The sequence below is a fragment of the Phyllobates terribilis genome, unplaced genomic scaffold, assembly GCF_046119375.1.
Source record: "Phyllobates terribilis strain yellow unplaced genomic scaffold, ASM4611937v1 Scaffold_2__4_contigs__length_985480577, whole genome shotgun sequence".
Taxonomy (NCBI): Eukaryota; Metazoa; Chordata; class Amphibia; order Anura; family Dendrobatidae; genus Phyllobates; species Phyllobates terribilis.
The window spans coordinates 211423984-211451801 of NW_027362762.1; the positions used below are offsets into that span (position 1 = coordinate 211423984).

General features: G+C 40.3%; 1 protein-coding gene across 2 annotated transcripts in view; it reads right to left on the bottom strand.

Annotated features, from left to right (window-relative positions):
• LRCH1 (leucine rich repeats and calponin homology domain containing 1) overlaps nucleotides 1–27818 on the bottom strand; it is a 247834-nt gene that overhangs the window by 106897 nt on the left and 113119 nt on the right. For both annotated transcript variants that reach the window (XM_073663838.1, XM_073663837.1), the window contains exons 2-5: nucleotides 26369–26513; nucleotides 14166–14292; nucleotides 3114–3219; nucleotides 216–352 (exon numbers count right to left, since the gene is read on the bottom strand). In XM_073663838.1, the coding sequence (XP_073519939.1) occupies nucleotides 216–352; nucleotides 3114–3219; nucleotides 14166–14292; nucleotides 26369–26513 (515 nt within the window). The remainder of the gene's footprint in view (nucleotides 1–215; nucleotides 353–3113; nucleotides 3220–14165; nucleotides 14293–26368; nucleotides 26514–27818) is intronic.

The window sequence follows — 27818 nt, forward strand, 5'->3', positions numbered from 1 at the left end:
TTAACAAGCCTTCCCATATTTATTCTACGTCTACTGGAGCAACACTGTAAGAAAATATATAAATTTGCTATTTCTTACGGGATAAAGATATTACGGCATGGTAAATAACAGCTTGTATTTGTTGACTGATCACAGGAGAATTATGATGGTTTCATTAACAAAAATATGTAAACAAAGGTGTAGTATAAAAATCAGGTAATAATAGAAACACTCACCTGTGCAGGAGGAGACTGGAGTGGGTTATTCTCAAGTACTAATACTTGTAATTGCACCATTTTTCTAAAACAAAGTGGTAGGATCAGGATTTTATTGCAGGAAAAATCTAGTTTCACCAAGGGAAGATCTACTATTTCTGCAAATAAGAATATATACTTAATTAGCACCACAAGATGGTAAAGAGACATATAAGTTTAGAAGCCAATAAACAATACTGCTTGACATACAGCAATATAAAGTAAAGTCCGTTTCTTGGCTTCCATGCTGGTAACCTATCATTTTTAACAATTAGGCCTGATTTATTAAGATTAATTTTCTCAGGCTGCACAGCAAAGGGGTTGTGCTAGTCTACACGATTGTGGAGATGGAGGGGTCCACAACTGCGGGAAAGTTAGGCTTATTGTTTTAGTTTAATAATTACAGTATCAAGGCACTAGATTGGACTCCAGTCTAACATCCCAAAGAACCTAAGCCCAATTCACCAGTGAGTATTCATAATTCTTTAAATGCAAAAAAATACATTTTTGACTACTGGTTGCTATTATGGTTTGGGAAAGAAAATCGGTGATGACAAAATGCCACAGAGACAGCTAAAACAGAATCAGTACAAAAAAGATAAAAGAATGTGGACCCTGTTCAGTCACAGTCCCGTGTATTCTAGGAAGTGCTGGTAAGAAACGGAAAACTGCAGACATTACTGGTGCCAAAAAAAGTAAAGTAGAGCATTGGACATCAGGTATTAACCTCTCCACTACAGTACACCCACAGGGAAAGGAACACCGAGCCCTCTGCTACCCTACACCATATCAGAAGTTGCCATACACTGCTCGACTACCATATACCACCAGGAAAAATTACATTCATCCCTTTACTAACATTAACCACCAGGAATATAAGTAGATATACATTAAAAACCCCTGCACATGGGGTAAGCGACATAGCGAATCAGAAGGACTACATTACATTTCTAATTGGAGGTATTTGTTAATATTATTACATCTACTACATATTGGGATATGATCTCGAAGCTGGGAATACCCCTTTAAAGAGTAACCAAACTTTTTTTTCTTTATCCTCCAGGCATTGGGAAGTGATGAGTTTTTGTAATAAACTTGATTAACTTACTTTGTATAGTGACATAAAACCGAAAATCAGTGGTGGAGGCATGATTGGACTAGGGGGCACAGGCCAGCTTGTCCTCTAGTAATAATCTCCTGCTGATAAAACACTGATTTTATTGAAACAACAACACAGCCCAGTAAGTGACACATCACTGGAATCGGGATCTCTGCCCCTACATCATAATGCTCTCAGATTACATAGCAAAAACTTGCTGACATATTCCCTTTAATACCCAGTTTATGCTCCCTTCAACTGTTGATCGGCAAATTGATACACTATATACAAGCACTCTGTGTTTGGGAATTCCTGTCTGATTACAGGGGTTGGGGAGCAGAGAGGCTCAGCCATGAATAAAGTCCCGTACATAGGCAATATGATTATAGCATACAGATCCTACTGAACAGAAGTCAAAAGACGCTTCTAAAAAAGCATGAATTGGGCATGAAAACAGCACTACAGCAAAGTGTTTAAGAGCGAAGGAAGTAATATAAGGTAATGAATATTACAAAAATTCATAACTTTCCAATGCCAGAAGGTTAATTAAAGAAACAAAAGTGTACTTATTATTTAATGAACAAATAAAAAGGACCTTTCACCAAATTTTTCATGTTCAACTGGACATACAATGTAATAGTGGCTGCAGAGCGGAATAAACATTTTTTGTTTTTTTTTCTTTATTTCGCCTCTCAATTGCTGAGATATTAGCAATCAAAGTATTTGGCACCTAATGAGTTAATGTTTGTTAGGTCCAAGTAGGTGTTGCCAGATAATTTTCACTGGGAGTACTTCTTCATCCTTTTTGAGTAGTCCAGAGATGAGTCACACTTATATCTGTTGTGCTAAGGGACACTTGTAAACTCTCTGCAATCAAAGCTGAGCAGGGTATCATTACATCTCACACAGGAGCAGTCTGTTCTGGGCTACTCCTGTGTGAAAAGTAATAACAGCCTATTCTGAAAACTGCAGAACGATTTCAAGTTGCCCTGAGCACAACAGACATTGATGTGATTTCTGACACATCTCCAGACAGGCAGTGTGGAATGAGGGTCAGTGCAGCAGAGCTGACAGTTGTATGAGAAAAAAAGAGCTCATAGAAGGGTTTGTAATGTGACATAACTAAATTCAGCAGTACTTTCTAATCATGCATGCAGGAAGTTAGACCAAGAGATAGGACTGTCTTAAGTTATATATCTCACACACTGAGAAACCTGCTCTAAGGTGTAGTGGGGTGTGTTCTTCTTCCTCCTGTGTGTTGTTGCCTGCTTATGACTGGGCGTCTCATACAGGCTGAAGAAGTACATGTCCCCAGTGAAATCACCCATTTGCCCTTAACAAAAATGAACTCATTAGGTGACAAATAACTTGATTTCTAATATCTCTGCGATGGAAAAAGAGAAATTAAAAAAATATATATTCCTCACTGCAGCCAATATTACACTGTGTATGCTATCCAGTTCAACATGAAAAATTTACTGAAACGTTTTCTTTAAAACTTATTTAACTTTACGTATTCAAATAAAGTTACGCTTAGGCTGGTGATACACAGTGACCCTCAAGTGGCTGCAACTGCAACAAAAACATTGCAAGAAATATACAGGTTTTCAATTCTTGCAAAGTGACCACATTCATCTTTGTTATATTGTGAAGTAGCGTTGCCATACTGTGACCTGTAACCAGGAGACAAGTCACAAAGGTCCTATGTAGCTCAAGACTTATACAACTTATTGCTATAGTGTAAACCTATGAAAACACACTGGACACACTTGAGCACTTACCCTGAGGTAGAACTTTCAGATAATTTCTTCTTACATTTAACTCGCGCAGAGACTTCAGTAAACCTATTTGCTGCGGCAAAGATGTTATTTCATTGCAGCTGATGTCCTGTAATAGCAAAATGAATGTTATAGCAGTTCTAGCATCTAAACCCCAACATAAATTCCTTACTGGTATAAAATACAGCTTTGCGAATTACATTTTGTGTGTACGTCAGGAAAATCTCATGGCTTTTAAGTCTAAAATCAAGGGCTTTCATTAGCCACATATCAGCAAAGAAGGTACAATCAAAAAACTGTAACAAATATACAGTACATACCAAAAGTTTGGACACACCTTCTCATTGAAAGATTTTTCTGTATTTTCTTGACTATGAAAATTGTACATTCACACTGAAGGCATCAAAACTATGAATTAACACATGTGGAATTATATACTTAACAAAAAAAGTGTGAAACAACTGAAAATATGTCTTATATTCTAGGTTCTTCAAAGAAGCCACCTTTTGCTTTGATGACTACTTTGCACACTCTTGGCATTCTCTTGATGAGCTTCAAGAGGTAGTCACCGGAAATGTTCTTCCAACAATCTTGAAGGAGTTCCCAGAGATGCTTAGCACTTGTTGGCCCTTTTGCCTTCACTCTGCGGTCCAGCTCACCCCAAACCATCTCGAATGGGTTCAGGTCTGGTGACTGTGGAGGCCAGGTCATCTGGCGTAGCACCCCATCACTCTCCTTCTTGGTCAAATAGCCCTTACACAGCCTGGAGGTGTGTTTGGGGTCATTGTCCTGTTGAAAAATAAATGATGGTCCAACTAAACACAAACCAGATAGAATAGCATGCCGCTGTGATATGCTGTGGTAGACACGCTGGTTCAGTATGCCTTCAATTTTGAATAAATCCCCAACTGTGTCACCAGCAAAGCACCCCCACACCATCACACCTCCTCCTCCATGCTTCACGGTGGGAACCAGGCATGTAGAGTCCATCCGTTCACCTTTTCCGCGTCGCACAAAGACACGGTGGTTGGAACCAAAGATCTCAAATTTGGACTCATCAGACCAAAGCACAGATTTCCACTGGTTTAATGTCCATTCCTTGTGTTCTTTAGCCCAAACAAGTCTCTTCTGCTTGTTGCCTGTCCTTAGTAGTGGTTTCCTAGCAGCTATTTTACCATGAAGGCCTGCTGCACAAAGTCTCCTCTTAACAGTTGTTGAAGAGATGTGTCCGCTGCTAGAAATCTGTGTGGCATTGACCTGGTCTCTAATCTGAGCTGCTGTTAACCTGCGATTTCTGACGCTGGTGACTCGGATAAACTTATCCTCAAAAGCAGAGGTGACTCTTGGTCTTCCTTTCCTGGGGCGGTCCTCATGTGAGCCAGTTTCTTTGTAGCGCTTGATGGTTTTTGCAACTGCACTTGGGGACACTTTCAAAGTTTGCCCAATTTTTCGCACTGACTGACCTTCATTTCTTAAAGTAATGATGGCCACTCGTTTTTCTTTACTTAGCTGCTTTTTTCTAGCCATAATAAAAATTTTAACAGTCTATTCAGTAGGACTATTAGCTGTGTATCCAACAGACTTCTGCACAACACAACTGATGGTCCCAGCCCCATTTATAAGGCAAGAAATCACACTTATTAAACCTGACAGGGCACACCCGTGAAGTGAAAACCATTTCCGGTGACTAACTCTTGAAGCTCATCAAGAGAATGCCAAGAGTGTGCAAAGCAGTCATCAAAGCAAAAGGTGGCTACTTTGAAGAACCTAGAATTATAAGACATATTTTCAGTTGTTTCACACTTTTTTGTTAAGTATATAATTCCACATGTGTTAATTCATAGTTTTAATGCCTTCAGTGCAAATGTACAATTTTAAAAGTCATGAAAATACAGAAAAATCTTTAAATGAGAAGGTGTGTCCAAACTTTTGGTCTGTACTGTACAACTAAACTAAGACACGAAGAAACACACACAAAAGGGCGAGGGGCTATAGAATGGGGATTTCAGAATCAAATACACAGTTAAGCATAATTTGGGTTTATGAAAAAATTTTCAAATCCAATGACTGATTCTTATGTTTTCTTATGCCCTGATTTAAAAAAAACACTTCTATTTTTAACCATTACATATGGATTTTGCAATCAATTATTGAACGGTATTGCTGGTTGAGTTGCAACCATCAGTAAGTGGGGGAGCAGCCTGGCAATTTTTTTTCCCCAGAGTTGGAAGGGTGGGACATTGAGTAAGTAACGCAGGGGATTCAGTGGCATCTGTATAACTTGTACTCAGGACTCCTTAACTTTCCACCAAAAATTCAGAATTAGAAGACAGGAAGGCCACGAGGGTTTGGTATCAATCAGTGATGGTCAGGGAGTTCCTCCGTTTGCAGTTAATCATTCATTGCCTACTATTAATATCTTAAAAATATTAGGATTGACCTGAAAGTTCTGTGTCCAATATGACTGATGGACAACCCCTTTTACCACATCAAGAATCATATTACTGCCACTTGGATTGGAAGAGTTATTTAGTAGTATTATGTGCCACTATATTACAACCCCTGGCAAAAATTATGGAATCACTGGGCTCGGAGGATGTTCATTCAGTTGTTTAATGTTGTTAAAAAAAAGCAGATCACAGACATGGCACAAAACTAAAGTCATTTCAAATGGCAACGTTATGGCTTTAAGAAACACTAAACGAAATCAAGAAAAGAAATGTGGTACTCAGTAAGGGTAATTTTTTTCAGACCAAGCAGAGGGAAAAATTATGGAATCACTCAATTCTGAGGAAAAAATTATAGAATCACCCTGTAAATTTTAATTTCCAAAACTAACACCTGCATCAAATTAGATCTGCTTGTTAGTCTGCATCTAAAAACGAGTGATCAAACCTTGGAGAGCTGTTGCACCAAGTGGACTGACATGAATCATGGCTCCAACACAAGAGATCTCAATTGAAACAAAGGAGAGGATTATCAAACTCTTAAAAGAAGGTAAATCATCACGCAATGTTGCAAAAGATGTTGGTTGTTCACAGTCAGCTGTGTCTAAAATCTGGACCAAATACAAACAACATGGGAAGGTTGTTAAAGGCAAACATACTGGTAGACCAAGGAAGACATCAAAGCGTCAAGACCGGAAACTTAAAGCAATATGTCTCCAAAACAGGAACTGCACAACAAAACAAATGAGGCACGAATGGGAGGAAACTGGAGTCAATGTCTGTGACCGAACTGTAAGAAACCGCCTAAAGGAAATGGGATTTACATACAGAAAAGCTAAACATAAGCCATCATTAACACCTAAACAGAAAAAAACGAAGTTACAATGGGCTAAGGAAAAGCAATCGTGGACTGTGGATGACTGGATGAAAGTCATATTCAGTAACGAATCGCGAATCTGCATTGGGCAAGGTGATGATGCTGGAACTTTTGTTTGGTGACGTTCCAATGAGCTTTATAAAGATGACTGCATGAAGAGAACATGCAAATTTCCACTCATTGATGATATGGGGCTGCATTTCAGGTAAAGGCACTGGGGAGATGGCTGTCATTACATCTTCAATAAATGCCCAAGTTTACATTGATATTTTGGACAGTTTTCTTATCCCATCAATTGAAACGATGTTTGGGGATGATGACATAATTTTTCAAGATGATAATGCATCCTGCCATAGAGCAAAAACTGGGAAAACATTCCTTGAAAGAAGACACATAAGGTCAATGTCATGGCCTGCAAATAGTCCGGATCTCAATCCAATTGAAAATCTTTGGTGGAAGTTGAAGAAAATGGTCCATGACAAGGCTCCAACCTGCAAAGCTGATCTGGCAACAGCAATCAGAGAAAGTTGGAGCCAGATTGATGAAGAGTACTGATTGTCACTCATTAAGTCCATGCCTCAGAGACTGCAAGCTGTTATTAAAGCCAGAGGTGGTGCAACAAAATACTAGTGATGTATTGGAGTGTTCTTTTGTGTGTTTGTTTTTCATGATTCCATAATTTTTTCCTCAGAATTGAGTGGTTCCATAATTTTTTCCCTCTGCTTGGTCTGAAAAAAATTACCCTTACTGAGTACCACATTTTTTTTCTTGATTTCTTTTAGTGTCTCTTAAAGCCATAAAGTAGCCATTTGAAATGACTTTAGTTTTGTGCCATGTCTGTGATCTGCTTTTTTTCAACAACATTAAACAACTGAATGAACATCCTCTGAGCCCGGTGATTCCATAATTTTTGCCAGGGGTTGTATATGTTCAAGTCATAGTGATGTAATATTTTACCATAAATATTGGAACTGTTCTTGCGATTTAACATTATTGTTAAGTTCTGCTACCAAAGCTAAGGAAAGAGAGGAGATCTGTCCCTACTATAGGACTCAGCTGAATCCCTACGATGTAACAGGGAACCTGATCCTGCGATCAGACCTGCTAAAGTCCTAATCTAGTCTGTACGGAGACCTATAGATGTGGGGAGGGAATCCCTACAAGTACTAAGGACTGGGAGGAATATGGGACACCTCCTAACAGAAATAGTAGCAGACAGACGAACAAACAAAATAGATAGAACATAGAGGTCCGTAGACCAAGCAAACTAACAGAGTTAGATACAGAGCACAGGCTAGCTAGAAAGTAGATATACAATGAAGTCCAGCAAAGCCAGAAGGGCGGAGCAGGATTAAATAGGCCAACAAGGTCATGTGACCAGCAAAGGAAAAAAACCCTAACAGCAAGGTTCTAACAGTACCCCCCCTTCTAAGAGGATCCTCCGGATCCCCTAGGACCAGGCTTATCAGGAAATCTCCTGTGAAACGCTCTGATAAGTCTGGACGCGGAAACATCATCTGACCTCACCCAAGAGTTATCCTCGGGTCCGAAACCTTTCCAGGCCACAAGATACTGCAAACTACCTCTATACCGTCTAGAGTCAAGGATGCGAGAAATTTCATATTCCCCGTCCTCCACCACCGGAGGAACAGAGGCAGAGGCGTCACCATCCGACACAACAGCTTTTTTTAACAGAGAGACATGAAAGACCGGATTAATTCTCCAGGAGGTAGGAACCTCCAACCTAACAGCAGATTGGTTGACAACCTGAAGCACCTTAAAGGGCCCTACAAACTTGGGACCCAATTTCTTAGAAGGAATCCTCAACCGCAGATTCCTAGAGGACAACCAAACCATGTCACCAACAGCGAACAAAACCTCCTGTCGTTTCCTATCAAAGTAGTCTTTAGATTTTCTGTTGGCCTCCTGAAGATTACCACGCACATCCGTCCAAACTCTTTCCAAATCACCGGAAAAATTCTCCTCCTCAGGCACGGCAGATCCCAACTTGGAGAACGACCCAAACGACGGATGTCTCCCAGAACAACAAAAAAAAGGCGAACAACCAGCAGAAGAAGATGTATGATTGTTCAGAGCAAATTCGGCAAGTGGCAGAAACTCAGACCACCCCTCTTGATTGTCTGCCACAAAACAACGCAAGAACTGCTCAACATCCTGGTTTTTCCTTTCTGTCTGGCCATTAGATTCAGGATGATATCCGGACGAAAACGACAAATGAATTCCCAACCTGTCACTAAAGGCACGCCAAAAACGAGCCACGAACTGAGGACCCCTATCAGAAACAATGTCAGTAGGAACGCCATGAAGTCTGACAATTTCCTTGACAAAGGCCTTAGCGAGAGTTTTAGCGCAGGGCAGTTTGACAAAGGGAACCAAGTGACACATCTTGCTAAAACGGTCCACGACCACCCAGATGACAGTAAAACCCTCAGAGGGGGGAAGGTCAGTTATAAAGTCCATAGCCAAATGTGTCCAAGGAGCACTGGGGACCTCCAAAGGACAAAGCAACCCCGCAGCAGGAGTATGTGAGGACTTAGATCTAGCACATATAGTACATTGGCGCACCCACTTAATGACTTCCTTCTGCCATCCAGGCCACCAAAAACTGCGACCCACCAGTCTCTTGGTCTCAGAGATTCCGGGATGACCTGCCAACCGAGATTCGTGACACTCAACAAACAAATCTCTCCTAAAGGTCCCAGGCACAAACAACCTCCCATGAGGAGTGTTAGATGGGGCATTCTCCTGAGCTTTAAGAATCTCATCTTCCAAAACGGAGTCTAAAGCAGCTATCACAACACCTTCTTGTAAAATGTTCTCCTCTTTCTCACCACCGACTATGGGAGAAAAACTGCGAGACAAGGCATCCGCCTTAACATTCTTAGTACCAGGGATGTAAGTAACGGAGAAATTAAACCGCGAGAAAAACAGTGCCCACCTAGCCTGACGGGCATTCAGGCGCTTGGCAGCATCAAGATATATCAGATTTTTATGATCCGTAAGAACCTGAACGGGAAATTCCGCACCTTCCAAGAAGTGGCGCCAGTGTTCAAATGCGAGTTTAATAGCCAATAATTCCCGATTACCAATATCGTAATTCAGTTCAGTCTCCGAAAATTTTTTTGAAAAAAAGGCACAGGGATGTAATCCATCCCCGTTATCCTGAGACAATACTGCGCCAACCCCCACAGAGGAAGCATCAACCTCAACCAAAAACGGCCTAGTAACATCAGGCTGCATAAGGATGGGAGCAGAGGTGAACCTCTCCTTGAGATACACAAAAGCTTCAATGGCCTCAGAAGACCACTGAACCGCATCAGCACCTTTCCTGGTGAGATCAGTCAGAGGTTTGACAATACTAGAAAAATTTTTTATGAATTTTCTATAGTAATTGGCGAAACCCAAAAACCTCTGTATCGATTTCAAACCAATAGGCCTAGGCCATTCCTGCACAGCCTGAACCTTAACCGGATCCATCTCAAAACCTTTGCTGGAGATAATGTAGCCCAAAAAACTAATTCTCTGTACAGCGAACTCACATTTCTCCAGCTTAGCAAAAAGCGAATTGTCCATTAATAACTGTAATACCTCACGCACGCTCCGCCAATGAGACTCCAGATCTGGCGAATAAATCAAAATGTCATCCAAATACACAACCACATTTTTACCGATCAAAGGTCTAAGGATGTCATTAATCAGATTCTGAAAAAATGCAGGAGCATTAGTAAGACCAAAAGGCATAACCAGATTCTCAAAATGACCCACAGGAGTGTTAAAAGCAGTCTTCCATTCATCACCCTCCTTCATGCGCAACAGATTGTATGCCCCCTTAAGGTCAATTTTAGAGAACCACTTGGCCCCCAATAACTGGTTAAACAGATCAGGAATCAATGGCAGTGGGTAAGGATTGCGTACCGTAATTTTGTTAATCTCACGAAAATCCAGACAAGGACGTAAACCGCCGTCCTTTTTTTTTACAAAAAAAAATCCAACCGCCACAGGAGACTTAGAGGGCCTAATGTGACCGGCGGCCAAGCTTGTCTGTATGTATTCCTCCAAAGCCTTCCTCTCAGGAATAGTAAGGTTAAATAAACGACTCTTAGGAAGAGTCGCTCCAGGGACAAATTCAATAGAACAATCATAGTCTCTATGGGGAGGCAAAACCTGCGATTCCTTCTCAGAAAAAACTCTCCAAAAATCCTGAATAGGAACAGGCAATTCTCACCTATCCAAAGCTGCAATACGCCCGTTACAACACTTGTCATAACATTTATGGCTCCAGGATTTAATTTCACTGGTAGACCAATCCAGTACAGGATTGTGAAATTTTAACCAGGGCAAACCCAATATTACTGGAGAAGGCAAGTTATTCAACACTACCAAATCCAATTTCTCATGGTGAACACCATTAATAGTGAGAGGAAATTCACTGACCTTGAGAGTAATATTCTTCAAAGGGGAGCCATCCACAGAAACCACAGCAATGGGGGATGATAAAGGTTCAGGTTTTAAATTGAGTTTTTCCACGAATCCCCCATCAATTACATTCAGTGTAGACCCGCAATCAACAAACACCCGAAATTCCATCAATTTTTCCTGAGCAATCGTGGAAGCAGCTAAAAATATACCCTTGGAATTTAAACAGGCAATACGGGCGTGACTGACCATTTTTTTTTCTTTCTTCATACGAAGCTCACAGCCTTTAATCAAATGACCAGATTTTCCGCAATAGAAACACAAGCCTTCCGAAAAACGACGGTCTTTTTCTTGAGAGCGAGGTGCCACCGATCCAATCTCCATCGGTTCACCACTGTTAATACACACATTATCATAACCAGAAACTGACATAGCAGAGGATTTGCTCTCATTAACCCTAGCACGCAGTCTTCTATCCACCCGTATAGCTAATTGCATAGCCTGTTGCAAATCCTCAGGTGTAGGATAAGCAATTAGCAGGTCTTTAACCCTTTCACTGAGCCCAGCAAGAAATAGACTTTTCAGAGCAGAATCGTTCCACCCTGTTTGAGTGGACCAACGACGAAAATGTGTACAATATTTTTCCACATTACCCGATCCTTGTTTTAAACGTCTCAACTCAGTCTCAGCTGATGCGACACGGTCAGGATCATCATATAATAGTCCCAAAGCAGAAAAAAAACTATCCACTGATCTGAAGCATGAATCACTAGGTTGCAAAGAAAAGGCCCACTCCTGAGGCTCTTTGCGCAAAAGTGACATTATGAACCCTACGCGCTGGGATTCATCCCCAGAGGACTTAGGTCTCAAACGAAAATACAATAAGCAAGCATTTTTAAATGAAAAAAATTCTCGGTGTTCACCAAAAAATAAATCCGGCAAACATACCTTAGGCTCCAAGAAATGTGCTCCAGGACAGTTACTCACGTGCTGACGGAGCTCGGCCACCTCCAGAGAGAGTCCCTGCAGGCGATGAGCCAAATCCTGAACCGACACCATGATGGAACAGAAAAATCTTTCCTTAGAGAATTTGCTGGCTGGACTTACTGTTAAGTTCTGCTACCAAAGCTAAGGAAAGAGAGGAGATCTGTCCCTACTATAGGACTCAGCTGAATCCCTACGATGTAACAGGGAACCTGATCCTGCGATCAGACCTGCTAAAGTCCTAATCTAGTCTGTACGGAGACCTATAGATGTGGGGAGGGAATCCCTACAAGTACTAAGGACTGGGAGGAATATGGGACACCTCCTAACAGAAATAGTAGCAGACAGACGAACAAACAAAATAGATAGAACATAGAGGTCCGTAGACCAAGCAAACTAACAGAGTTAGATACAGAGCACAGGCTAGCTAGAAAGTAGATATACAATGAAGTCCAGCAAAGCCAGAAGGGCGGAGCAGGATTAAATAGGCCAACAAGGTCATGTGACCAGCAAAGGAAAAAAAACTTAACAGCAAGGTTCTAACAATTATATTGTTTGTTTTATCCAACACTGGCATCTTGCATAGCCTAATTCTCCATATGCTCAGTGATAACTCATACTGTGATTACAGATGATATAGCACATGTAAAGTTTACATATGACCTGGACTAAGATTGAATTACAATTTAATCATCCATGGAGATGGCTAGGTAATCTCCCCTTATTTTATTCTGAAATAAAGCTAGTTTGTTTGTTTTTTGTTAAAATCATGTAAAATCACTGCGTTTTCTCACTGACAGATTTTGGCACATGCACAATAAATGAATAGTGCTGCACTTCTTGTTTTTAACTATTTATGTAAAGTAAACCCTACTAAAATAAAACCTACTAATTTTTAACATAGAAAACAATAGAATTTGTCATTTTATGTCTAAGATAATCGTGAGGCAAAGTCATAATGTGGACGTTGTAAGATGGCCGCCGGACAGGTCCTCGATGTATCATCGAGGTTGGTATCTTCAGTGATGTAAGCCCAGGAAAGCAGGCTCCAGCACTTATAGTGCTGAGAGAGTTAATAGGGCGTGTCAGGGCGGGTTTATGAGCAGGTAGAAAGATACGTGGGACTAGCTGCTCACATAGCCCCACCCCGGGGCGTGGTACGGCAGATAAAAAGAAGACAAGTTGTCTCATTCAGTGTTTGTGTGTGGAGGTGTGCAGACCTCCAGTGTTGTTCGTCTTTGCTAAGGACCTTAACACTAACCCGAGCGGGCAAACCCACCTACTGTATGGACTATATGCTATATGTTTTTTCCACTTTGTGCCGGAAAAGGTTATTTTTGTTTTGTTGTCCTGAGCGGTTAATGGAGTTTTAATAAACCAACCCGGACGTTTTACTGAAACTGCCTCCTGTGCCTACCTCAAAACGCAACCAAGTAGAAATCTTACAACATATATATCTTCAAAGATATGAATGCATTTTGGGCAGCACGGTGGCTCAGTGGTTAGCACTGCAGCCTTGTAGTTCTGGCGTCCTGGGTTGAAATCCCATCCAGGACAACATCTGAAAGGAGTTTGTATGTTCTCCCTATGTTTGTGTTGGTTTCCTCCCACACTCCAAAGACATACTGATAGGGGATTTTGATTGTGAGCCCCAATGGGGACAGTGCCGATAATGTTTGTAAAGCGCCGTGGAATTAATGGAATTAATGGCGCTATAAAAGTAAGTAAAATAAATAAAGAAAAATCTATATATATTCTGTGTTATTTACCCAGAATACAACATTTTGTCTTGCACAATGAGGCTTTTCTGGTTTTCGATGCCAATGAAGCCTTTTTGAATCTCTATATACATGTACTTATGCAGCATTAGTTGTGTACTATACTAGCAGGTCACACTACTATATTAAGACTTCGTCATGCCTGTTTTGTCATCAATAAGACCCAAGAACACTGGCACAGTCGGGTGCATCCTACATAATTGCTATGTGCTGACGGTCTTGTAATGCCGCTTTACAGCTCTAGCGCTATAGCAATTTGTGACAAATTCTCCGCTGTCACTTTAGCCTTTTCATTTTCATAAATCTGTTTCACTAAGTGATTTTCCAAAGGTCTTTCAGCTAATTCCCTGCCAGATTTCTGTTTTCTTTCATAGGAAAGTACCAATTTTCAAGTCATTAGACAAAGTTCACATTATCCCACAGGGATTGATACATTTGGCTTACCTTAGATCCCACACATCAGCTTTAGGTTACAACTTCCATAAAAATAAAATGCAAGTGATGGATAAATATATTATATTTGGTGACATACCAGCTCCATTAACTGCTGTAGTTGACCTATTTCTTCTGGCAGAAATCCAAGCTTATTATTACTTGCAATTAAGACTTTTAGAGGAAGACCACATAAGCAGGCTGGCAAGGAGGAAAGTTGGTTTCGACTGAAAATAAATAAAATAAATAAATAAATAAACAGTAGTATTCTTTGCCAAGCTCTGATTTTCTTAAGTGATTCATAAAGACATTTAAAAAAAGAACTGCAAACTCCCTCGTGTTTTCAGAAGTGCAGCTGAACAGCGTCCAAGAGCGCTACGTGAAGAGAGTTTCACAGCCAGATCTCTACATGCAGGGAAAAAATTGTGTGTGGGAGGAAGAAAAGGCCTACGGATCCAGCATCAGCACGGAGCGCGAGAAATACTTGTATGAGGCTTCCCATTATTGCTCTGAATCCTGTGCAGATTCTACTTGCCACTGTAAGAACCTTACCAGAAAAATTATATTACTACTTAGTTTAGATGAGATAATAATACCAAAGTGTTTTTGGTTTTATGTAACTTAAAATTATTTTTGCTGCCTAAAACAAGTGATTAATATTACTCAGCAATTCTAACATCTGTGGTTACAATCTATGGAAACTAAGCCAATCCAGTTAAAGTCTATAGGTGCCCTTTCTACAGGGGCACCTATCTTCAGAAGTGTAAGATCTCGGAGATAGAGAGCATAATGAGGTTGGCCACCATAGGGAACTATTTTTTTTTTTTCACTTAAATGTATGAATTTGGGGCTAAAAATATTTTTTTTCAATTGGGTCTCATGACAAATTTTCACTGTTTTCCTTTTACAGGATCTTTGTTTCCGGACACACTCAGCTTTAAAGGGAACCTGTCACCAGAAAAAATGCTATTAACCTGCAGATTGGGGGTTAATCTGCAGGTTAATAGCGTTATAATGCTGGCCAGCGCCTGCACTTAGCCGAACACTGCGGGGAGAAACAGCGTTCCAGTTTCGGTCACCGGGGTGGCACCCAATATCTACAGGTTAATAGCTATAAATCAGCTGAGAGGAGCGCAGAAAAAGACAGATAAAAGAGTTACACATTTTCCAGTCAGAACGAGGTCACTGATGGATTCTCAGGTAACTTTTTTTTGAAGATTTCCACACACTAACTTCTGTCAATAAAATGGCTGCTGGGGGAGGAGCGTGTGACCAGACCTGTCAATCAGCCTCCTTCAATTGTATAACACCTCACATGGGAAAACTGCTCTTCTATTGGAGGAAGCTGATGGACACATACTCCTCTACCGGCAGCCATTGTATGGACAGAAGTGCTGGTCAGGGTGGGAGGAAAGCTGTACTCACACAAGAGAAAGTGGCTGACTCCATTACCTGAGAATCCGTCAAAGAGATCTTTCTGACATCTAACCGAACGATGAGTTTGTAACTCTTTTTATCTGTCTTTTTTTTGTGCTCCTCTCAGCAGATTTAAGGCCACAGATTAAATCAAAGTTGAATGTGCAGGGAAACTAAAAGCCTTTGAAAGGAAAACTGCCAAATTTAAAATGAAACCCAATAGAAAAAAATTATTTTTTTAGCCCAAAATACATGCATTTAAATAAAAATATATAAAATATTGACCACAAAGGTGGCCAACTCCTGTAAGAGCTACTTTATTCTGGCAATCTATGTGGGTCCCTCCGCCAATACTAGCAAACTACTAATGGGTCTGGGATCAGCACAGATTGTCTCCGAGCATATCTACAGTATGTGACATGCTAGCAGAGTAACATCGGGTTGGAAAACTGGGTGCTGGGGGGTACTCGGATGGGCTTTCGCATTTTCTGAAAGGAAATCTGTCAGTAGGAGTAAGTCGTCAATATGCGCATTTAAGTCATAGAAAGTTGAAGAAAATGATACCTTGATATCTGCGATCTGATGTCTTATTCAAGAGAAATTCACATTTTTATCAATATGTAAATGAGCTGTTAAGATCTATAAGCCGGACACAGATCTGCATGAAAATATGCATCCTGAACTCATTTTAAATGAAAGGGGGTGTTACCAGTGTGGGACATGTAATGACTGACAGTCTGCTCTCCTGATCTACATATATTTCACACTGGTAACACCCCCTTTCATTTAACCCCTTCACAGATGAGCCTACTTGCTCCTTCCTGACTAGGCCAAATTTTCCAATTCTGACCAGTGTCACAAAATGTAGAAGGAAAAAAGGAAAATATAAAATTTTCCCACAAAAATGTGGCTTTGGTGACACATTTTTCATTTTCACAAGGATAATAGGATAAAATGGACCCTAAAATCTGTTGTGCAATTTTCCTGAGTACGCCGATACCTCATATGTGGTGGAAAACTACTGTTTGGGCACACGGCAGGGCTCAGGAGGGAAGCAGCACCATTTGACTTTTTGAACCCAAAACTGTCAGGAATAGATAGCGGACGCTATGTCGCATTTGCAGAGCCCCTGATATGCCTAAAAAGTGGAAACCCCCCACAAGTGACCCCATATTGGAAACTACACCGCTCAGGGAATTTATTTAAAGGTGTGGTGAGCACCTTGAACTCACAGGTTCTTCCCAGATAATTTGAAAACACTGAGCAGTGAAAATGAAAAAATACATTTTCCCACAAAAATGTTGCGTTACCCCAAATGTTTCATATTCACAAGGGTAACAGGAGTAAGTGGTCCCCAAAATTTGCTTTGCAATTTCTATTGAGTACACCAAAACTCCATACATGGTGGAAAACTACTGTTTGGGCACACGGCAGGACTCGGAAGGGAAGGAGCACCATTTGACTTTTGCAGCGCAAGATTGGATGGAATAGATAGCGGACGCCATGTCGTGTTTGGAGAACCCCTGATGTGCCTAAACAGTGGAAATCCCCAACAAGTGACCCCATATTGGAAACTACACCCCTCAAGAAATGTATCTAGAGGTGTAGTGAGCACCTTGAACCCACAGGTGCTTCACAGAATTTGGTAACGTTGAGCAGTGAAAATTAAGATTTTTCCTACAAAAAATTTGCTTTAGCTCCAAAGTTTTAATTTTTACAAGGGTAAAAGGAGAAAATGTACCCCAAAATTTGTTCTGCAATTTTTCCTAAGTATGGTGGGAAACTACCGTTTGGGCACAAACTTTGATGGAATGGTCTGTGGGCTCCACTGAGCCCTTGATGTGTCTAAACAGTGGAAACCCCCCACAAATTACTCCATTTTAGAAACTACAACCCTCAAGGAATTTATCTTAAGGTGTGGTGAGCACCTTGAACCCGCAGGTGCTTTAAAGAATTTTATAATGTTGAGCCGTGAAAATAAAAAAATGTAATTTTTCCCACAAAAATGTATTAGCCCGAAATTTTTCATTTTCACAAGAGTAAACAGGAGAAAACAAATGTTACAATTTGTCACGCAATTTCTCCCGAGTATGCCAATACCCCACATATGGTCAAAAACTACTTTTGAGTCACAGTACAAAGCTCAGAAGGGAAGAAGCGCCATATTAGAGTGCAAATTTTGTTATGGTTTGCAGTTGTCATGGCAGAACCCCTGAGGTGCCAAAACAGCAGAACGCTCCCATAAGTAACCCCACTTTACAAACTACACTCCTCAATTAATTAATCTAATGCTGCAGTGATCATATTGACACCGCGGGAGTATCACAGAACCTTATACCATCAGGCTGTGAAGAAAAAATAATTACATTATTATCACAAAATTTTGTTTTAGCCCCATATTTAAAATTTTCACACAGGGAAAATTTTGGCATCAAAATTTGTCACACAATTTCTGCTGAACGTGGCAATACCCCATATGTGTCTATACACTACTGTTTATCCACACGGTGAGACTCAGGAGGGGAGGAGCCCTATTTGACTCTTGGAGCACATATTTTCCTAGAATAGTTTGCGGACTCCATATACAGAGACCCTAAGTGCTAGAATAGCAGAATCAACCCTCAAGTGACCCAATTTGGAAATTACACCCCTCTGGAAATTTATCTACAAGTGTAATGACGATTTTGACTCCATAGGTATTTTCTAGAAACAAACATCAATAGACGTTCTTGAGTGAAAATTGCATATCTGCCATTGTAGTGCCCGATACATTGTAGTGCCCGTACAATGTAGTGCCCAGTACATTGTATTGCCCAGTATAATGTAGTGCCCATACATTGTGCCAAGCTCTTGCTTCTAGAGACATGCAATTGGGCTCTCATCGCTACAGTACTGACAAACGTGGACACTAAATATAGATTAGGCACACTGGGGCTCAAAAGGGAGGGAGGCATTTGGATTTGGGAGCACAGAATTCATTGGGTTTCTTTTGGGGGAAGCCATTTTGCTTTTCCAAAGCCTTTGTGCTACCAGTAACATGGAAGCCCCCTTTATTTTCGTTTATAGATGAGGGACCTGAGTGGGGACTTGTTTTTTTGCAGATTGAGTTGAAACTTTTGTTTTGAACATTTTGGATCACATTTATCCTGCGCTTGATGCTGAGCACTTACATCGGGGTTTCCATCTAAATCTCTGAATGACTCGATTCCGATGAAACCCCTGAGGGATCCATTCACTATAATGAGGCAGCAGAGTTATTCTAGACTCCATCTGGCCTCTGTTCAGCGGTGTCCTTCTTTTCAGAAGTGCACAAAACTTTGGCTGACCGCGCTTTTGTGCATGCTTAAAAAGAGGGACACTGCTGGATCATAGTCTAGACAGCGTCCACAGTGCCTCCATCTGCCTCATTATAGGGAATCTTCCGCCGGGGGTTCTGTCTGAATCACGTATTTCAGAGATTTACCTGCAAAACCCCGAGGTAAGAGCTCAGCGCAGGATAAATGTGCGCCGAGCCTTACTGCGATCTTTGGGAGGCAGAATGAACAAATCAACAGCAAGTGATGAATTGGTTTTATTTATTTTTTACGCCGTTCCTCGTGCGATATAAGTGATTAGACGACTTTATTCTTTGGGTCGGTGCACTTACAGCGATACCAGATTTATATAGTTTTTTTATGTTTGGCAGGTGTCACACACTAAAAGATGCTTTTTTGTTTGCAAAAAAATGCATTGCCATATTTTGAAATCTATAATTTTTCTGTATTTCTGCAGTCAGAGTCATGTGAGAGCTTGTTTTTTGAGGGAATGAGTTGGAATTTTTATTGGTACCATTTTCGGGCTTTCTTTTCCAATTTTTGGGAAGCAGAATGAACAAAAAACAGCAATTCAGGAATTGTTTTTGTTTTTTACGCCATTCACCGTATGCTAAAAGTAATAAGACAGCTTTATTCTTCGGGTCAGTACAAACAGAGCAATACCAAATTTATGTCTTGTTTTTATGTTTTGCCGCTTTTACACAATAAAAACAATTTTATAAAAAAAGAATTGTTTTTGCATCGCTGCATTCTGAGAGGTATAGCTTTTTTATTTCTCCGCTGATGGAGCTGTATGGAGGCTTGTTTTTTGCAGAACAAGATGAAGTTTTCAGCTATACCATTTTTATTTACATTCGACTTTGTGATCGCATTTTATTCTACTTTTTGTTTGGCGATATGATGAAAAAGCATAGTTTTTTCGTCAAATAATTTTTTGTTATCTTTTACAGTGTTCACTGAAGTGGTTGACTAGTGTGACAGTTTTATATATTAGGTCGTTGTGGATGCAATGATACCAGATATGTGTACTTTTTTATGTTTTGCCGCTTTTACACAATAAAAAGAAATTATGAAAAAATAATTGATTTTGCACAGCTATATTCTGAGAGCTATAGTTTTTTTATTATTTCGCTGATGGAGCTCTATGTTGGCTTGTTTTTTGCCGGACAAGATGTCATTTTCAGCTATACCATTTTTATTTAGATTAGACTTTTTCATTTCACTTTTTGCTCAGCGCTATGATGAAAAACGCACAGTTTACGGTTTACAGTGTTCACTCAAGGGGTTAACTAATGGGACAGTTTTATAGATCGGGTTGTCCCGGATGCAGTGAAATAATTATTTATTGGTATAATATTTTTTTCATTTTGTCCTTTATTTTGTGATTTTTTATTTTATTATTTTTACAATTTTTTAAAACTTGATTTTTACTTTTTTAACTTTGTCCCAGGATGGGACATTAACTTTTCCTGCCCTGATTGCTGATCTAATACTCTGCAGTGCTTTTGCATACTAGATCAATCTCTGGCACACAGGGAGGAGGCATGTCAGCCATCAATTATTTCTCTTTACTGAAATACCAAACTTGGGCAGAATCTGAATTCCCTCTCTATCTTGAAGAAAGTTACAACAACCAGAGCTTTTTAGATGTGGTAACATGATACACACACCACTCAGAATTCGGGACAGAGAGGTGAGGGAGTCTACAGGCACTGAATTGTACTGTACAGACAGCAGCTATTTGTAGGAAAGGTAGATGTAAATATACACTCACCCTCCATAAGATTAAAACCACCTGCCTTATAATGTGTACAGTGGTGTGAAAAAGTGTTTGCCCCTTTCCTGATTTCTTATTCTTTTGCATGTTTGTCACAATTAAATGTTTCAGATCACTAAACAAATGTAAATATTTGATAACGATAACACAAGTAAATGCAAAATGCAGTTTTTAAATGAAGGTCTTTATTATTAAGGGAAAAAGAAATCCAAACCTACAGGGCCCTGTGTGAAAAAGTGATTGCCCCTTAAACCTAATAACTGGTTGGGTCACCTTTAAAAGCAACAACTGCAATCAAGCGATTGCGATAACTGGCAATGAGTCTTTTACAACGCTCTGGAGGAATTTTCGCAAACCCATCTTTGCAAAATTGTTGTAAGTCAGCCAAATTGGAGGGTTTCTCAGCATGAACTGCCCTTTTAAAGTCATGCTACAGCATCTCAATCGGATTAAGGTCAGGACTTTGACTAGGCCTCTACAAAGTCTTAATTTTGTTTCTTTTAAGCCATTCAGAGGTGGACTTGCTGGTGTTTTTTGGATCATTGTCTTGCAGCATAAACCAAGTGCGCTTCAGCTTAAGGTCAAGAACAGAAGGCAAGACATTCTCTTTCAGTATTTTTTGGTAGAATTCATGGTTCCATTTACCACAGCAAGTCTTCCAGGTCCTGAAGCAGCAAAACAGCCCCAGACCATCACACTACCACCACCATATTTTACTGTTGGTATGATAATCCTTTTCTGAAATGTTGTGTTACCTCTACGCCAGATGTAATGGGACATACACCTTCCAAAAAGTTCAACTTTTGTCTCGTCAGTCCACAGAGTATTCTCCCAAAAGTCTTGCCGATCACCAAGATGTTTTCTGGCAAAACGGAGATAAGCCTTTATGTTCTTTTTGCTCAGCAGTGGTTTTTGCCTTGGAACTCTGCCATGCCTGCCATTTTTGCCCAGTCTCTTTCTTATGGTGGAGTCATGAACACTGACTTTAACTGAGGCAAGTGAGGCCTGCAGTTCTTTGGATGTTGTTGTGGAGCCTTTTGAGACCTCTTTGATGAGTTGTCGCTGCAATCTTGGGGTAATTTTGGTTGGCCGGCCACTCCTGGGAAGGTTCACCACTGTTCCATGTTTTCGCCATTTGTGGATAATGGCTCTCAATTTGGTTTGCTGGAGTCCCAAAGCTTTAGAAATAGCTTTATAACATTTTCCAGACTGATAAATCTCAATTACTTTGTTTCTCATTTTTTCCAGATTTTCTTTGGATTGCAGCACGATGTCTAGCTTTTGAGGATCTTTTGATCTACTTCACTTTGTCAGGCAGGTTCTATTTAGGTGATTTCTTGATTGAGAAGAGGCGTGGCAGTAATCAGGCTTGTGTGTGGCTAGGGAAATTGAACTCAGCTCTGCAATGATGTGATAAACCAGAGTTAATTTATGTTTTAAGGGGGGGCGGCAAGCACTTTTTTCACACAGGGCCCTGTAGGTTTGGATTTCCTTTTTCCTTACTAATAAAGACCTTCATTTAAAAACTGCATTTTGTGTTTACTTGTGTTATCTGTGTCTAATATTTAAATTTGTTTTGTGATCTGAAACATTTAAGTGTGACAAACATGCAAAAGAATAAGAAATCAGGAAGGGGGAAACACTTTCACGCCACTGTATATTCTCTTTGTGCCACCAACACATCTCTGCCCCATCAAGACATGGACTTCACAAAACTTCTAAAGGTTTCCCGTGATATCTGGCGCCAACCGGCTAGCCGTAAACCCTTTAAATTTTATAAGTTGTGCGGTGGGGGCTTCCATACATAGGGCTTGCTTTTCCAGCACATACCACAGATTCTCTATCAAACAAAGACCCAGGAAATCTGAAAGCCATGTCAACATCAACTCCTTTTCATGTTCCTGAGCCATTCCTCACCAATTTGTTTGTGGTGTAACATGACGCACTATCCAACTGAAAAAGGCCACTGTGATAAAGGAAGACCATTGTCATGAAGGGATGTAACTGGTCTGTAACAATGTTTAGGTAGGTGAAAGGTAGGTGAATGTCAGGACTCATGGCTTTCCAGCAGAAGATTATCCAAAGCATCATACTGCCTGGTTTCTACATAATCTACACGGGAAGAACCACTGAGCCCAGAGACTGGCTGCAGCGGTTACGTGCCCTGTAGTTGTGAAGTCACCACCGCAGCCAGTTAACAGACCAGCGCAGCAGCATCGCTGGACCTGGGGATGATGTTTTATAATTTTCAACATCTGCATGCCTGAGGATAGATAAACTGAATGAATCCTTGGACAACCACTGAAATGATAAATCAAAACCTAAAGGCCATCAGAATTAATCCCCTCTACCCTAGACTGATACTGATGCAAAAATAATATACATAGACTCCAGGGAACTGTGTACACAGCTTGAGTTTCCCTCTCACAAAGAACTATAAGGTGTAAAGTTTGTTGTGGTACCTGATACCTGAACACTGTTAAACCAAACTGTATATTTAAAATTTGTGTAGATTGTGTAAATTCTTTTACAGGTATTTTATTATTTCAGCCCTTTTTCTATATAAAACCACACATTATTGAGATGCCTCAACTTAAGCAAAACAGACTATAAATACCTGTAAAATAATTTACACAATCTACACAAATTTTAAATATACAGTTTGGTTAAACACAGTGTTCGGATACCGTAACAAACATCATAGTTGTTTGTAGAAATGTAGGATCTCTGTATAAAACATTGTAGGTTGTAAAACAAAACACACACATTCCATGCATACTACTACTACTGTTTCTGTTCAACTAGAATGTATAATAACAAAAACTTAACCACCAACATTCAAGGTTTAGAAAACATTACCTTTTATGTGATCTTTAAGTCAGCTACCCAGTCATTGGTTCAAATAGCAATTCTCAGTACTATGCAAGCTACGGACCACAATGTTTTATAGGAGATCACAAGTATAACATACAGATCACCAGCCACTCACACATCTACTTAGTAGTACCACTACTACAACTGCATCCAGAAAGATCCTTAAAGGGAACCTGTCAGTCAATTCACGCTGCCCAACCTGTAAGGGTAAAAAATATAGTTTAAAGATAAGAGATGAGGCTGTGAAGAGACAAGTCCGTGGCCACCCTTGGCCGGCTTTTTCCAGCGAGGCTCTAGGCGGCTGACAGGTCTATGCAATGTGTGTACATCAGGAGAGACCTGTCAATTACCTGGAGCAGTGCGGTGAAAGAATAGAAAAAATATAACTGGCTGCAAGAGTGCAGCCAGGCTCTGATTCATGCTGCCCATGGGTTGGACAGCATGAATCATCTGACAGGTTCCCTTTAAAGTGAATCTGTCAGCAGGATCGCCCCTCCTAAGCCGTCTATATGGGCATGTAGGTTATAGGAAGCTGAATAAAATGACACCTTGATATCTGAAATCCGATGTCTTATTCCAGAGATATCCATGTTTTTCTTATATGTAAATGACCTATTCCAGGCAATGGGGCGGACACTGATCTGCACGAGAATCTGCCTCCAAGAATTATTATAAATGAAAGGGGACGTTACCAGTGTGATATGTGATGGCCGCTCTGCAGAGCTGTGCATGATTATACCTGACACATCAGCTGGTTCCTTCCAGCTTCAGCTTCCATCTCACAGGCAGACAGGGTTATAATATTGTTACAATTCAGCAGAGCTGTGAGAGCTGCAGCAAATGTGTTTGCAATAAGACAAAACTGAGTTTTACTGTCCTGTATTAGTTATATGTCTCACACTGCTAATGCCCCTTCATTTATAATAATCTCTGGAGTCAGATTCTCCGGGATTTCAGTGTCCGGCCCATAGTCCTGAACAGCTCATTTACATATAAGAAAAAAGTGTCCAAGGTGCTGGAAATATATTAGGAAGATGGTAAGAGAATGATCAGCCATGATCAGCCATGTGGTGGCTAGCAGCCATCTTGGACAATCTCTACTCAACTAACTGGGCAGCTAAAGAGCTGAGGCTCTCCCCAGAATGGAGGTATAAAATAACATCAGTGCCATTAGTAAGTATGGACAGAGACCAGCAAGACTAATTGGAACAGCCGCAGGGGACCGTGATAGTTAATAAATGGTAGTAAGTAGTGCATATGTGATTGTGATTTATAAGCCAGGACCATAGAACTGTCAATTTTGAAGAGTTATGTGAGTAGGCTAAAAGCAGTGATGCGAGTAATGACATTGGCTAAAAGGTATATGGAGTTTCATAGGCAATACCCATTAATGTTGTAATTTTGTGTCATTGTATGCTTTGTTCTAAAATGTATACACCTTTTGTCGCAGTATGTCGTTTTCCTTGTCTAACTATTTATAAAAAGTCCCTTATATTGTTGGCGGGGGCCAGACCATAGCCAGATCGCCCCCCGTTGTTGTACTTGTCTGGACACCTGCACGTGTCAGCGTGCTTCAGCTCACCTGTCTTCTGTATCTGATCTGTTGCGCTTCTCTAATAAACATCAGTCCCTGCTTCACAGAGGTATTGTCTTCTCGGACCTTTCAGCTCTCATTCAGGACTTTCTTACAAGGACTGAGCCTCTTAAAAAATTTGGTACATTTAACCTGGCATCTAGGGATTAAGACCTGCACATGAAACTCCAATCTTGGGTAAATATGCCCCTATATGTGACCATACTAGGCAGCCCACCTCATCTATTATAGTAATAATCAATACATTGCCAGTCACCCTGGTGTACTACAGAGTTAACGCTCATTCACACACAACTCAGACTTTTATATATAACGTGTAGTGTCTGCATTCTGACATTTGGACCTAGAACCTCAACTAATTTTGAGAGTGCATCACAAACTTTACTCTCTCTTGTTCCCAGGTTCGAAGATTAATTTCGGGGTGACTTGGCCTAACATGTTAAGTAATAAATATAAAGGTGTTTTATAACATGATGGGCTTCTTATATGTATTAAGTTCATTTTCATGTTTTCTGCCCATAATAGTCAAAGTGAACTGAAGGTTGACAGTACAAATCTCTTGGCACCCACCAGATACTAACAGCATCATGTTGACCACCCAGCAGAATTAGCGGGGAGCGATGACTGGCTGATCACTAGGGCTGTACTGGTGACATGCTTACAGCAAACGCTCCACTTTCCAGCAGTCATTTCTATTTTTCTGATGTGTAGCAGCTTCTCAATTATCCTGTCAAAGGTCCCATTAAAGCAGAGCTTACAAAATAAATACAATAAAAAAGGTAAAAAAAAAGAAATAGGAGATGTAGCTCAAAGAGGTCACAAATAACGAATAGGATTCAGTGTTAGATGTCAAAAGAAAATAAACAGGGGAAAAAGAAAATAAATGCATGCAATTTTAATTTTTATTTTTCTAAAAAACACATATATGCTCCCTCCATACAGCAAACAAAGAAGATGTAAAGCCTATAATGGCCTTCAATAAAATAAAATGCATGTATTAAAAATGAGATAAAGATACAATTCCTATACCCAGTACTCCCCCCAATATCCGCTCTGACAGTGCCCAGTTGTATGCAATATAAGGAGCGCCACAGATTGTTTAGTGACTGTGGTTTATCTCCATTTACATGAAAAGGAAATAAGGTGCAGAATTTGTTCACAGCAACTAAACAGTGGGGGTGCTGGATGTCGGACCCCCACCAATCTGATATTGATGAGCGATCTTACAGATAAGTTATCAATATCACTATTTGCATGCCAGACATCTCCTTTAATACAAACAAAATGACAAGACAATTATAACGTAGTGTAACAATAATAATACTTGCCTTATATTTAAATAGGTCAGCATTTGCAAATTTGCTAATGTGTCTGGAATAACTTTGATACAATTTTGGTATAAGTTGAGTGCTTCAAGTGACACAAAATGACAAACTTCTACTGGAACCTCTGTCAGTCTATTCTTGGAAAAATCTATGGGAAAAAAAACACAATATTATTATTATTCTATCAAATACAAATATCTAATATAGATAAAATATAACACAAATATTGCAGAAATCGCATAGTAAAAAGTAAAATATTTTCTGCTGTTTTTGGATCATGTTTTTAAAGGGAATCTGTCATGTCCCCAAACACTATTAACCTACAAATATAGGGTTAATCTGCAGGATAATAGCGTTCCAATGTGGTCCAGCCGCCTTACTGAAGGAGGAGCCGCCGGCTTTCAGTCATTGGGGCGTGCATGAAGTAGCTTCAGTCACCACTCACTATAATGTACGCCCCAGCACTTTGATTGACAGCTCGCACTGCACAGATGTGCTGCACAGGCAGCAGAGTGCTGGGGCTTGCTTACAGCTGAGACTTTAGTCACTCCATGTACTCCTCTATTACTGAACGCCTGCTGTTCTCGAGAGGAATAAAGTTGATTTTTGCCTTTCAGTAAGGTGGCCGGACAACAATGCAAAGCTATTATTCTGTAGATTGAATCTATATCCGCAGGTTATCAGCTTTTGGGGACATGACAGGTTCCCTTTAATTCCGCCGATAGCACTATAGCACTATTTCTGCTTTTTTAATCTTCATGCTTGTGTTCCTTTTAAGCGAATCTTCCCATTAAATCCTGACTTTATAGTTTTAGTTCAGATCTTTCTTTAGTGACTCCTATGCTGATTCTGATTGGTACATACATTATGGAAGGTCCATCTGTAGAGAGCAAGTCACAAGGTCTAAGCTGCAACAACAGGTTCTGTAACACAGTAAGTTTACCATTTATGGCCAAAGCTACAAGCACAAAAAGCCAATGGGAAAAAATCCTCATCTGACGCAGAAGAGATGGCTCATTTCTGAGAGAAAACAACACGGAACATAAAAGCAGAAGATTACTGCTGGGAACATACAATGTGTGATATATATGGAAATAAATCTTCTGCGCTTACTCCTTACATATGCCTCATGGGAGTGAAACAATTACACTAAGGCTATGTGCCCACGTTGCATTTATGAAGCAGAAAATTTCTGCTGCATAAATGCAAGTCCTCTCCCGGAAAAACGCATGCGGAATTCCGCACGCGTTTATCGCGCATTTTTCGCGCGTTTATCACGCGTTTTCCACATGCGGAATTGCCCTGCGTTTTTTATGCATTGGACAAAGGCAATTCCGCTTGCGGAAACGCAAAATTAAATGACATGCTGCGGATTTTTGAACGCGACATAAACGCTGCGGAAAAATCCGCAGCATGTGCATAGAACTTGCGGAATCCCATTGGGGACCATGGG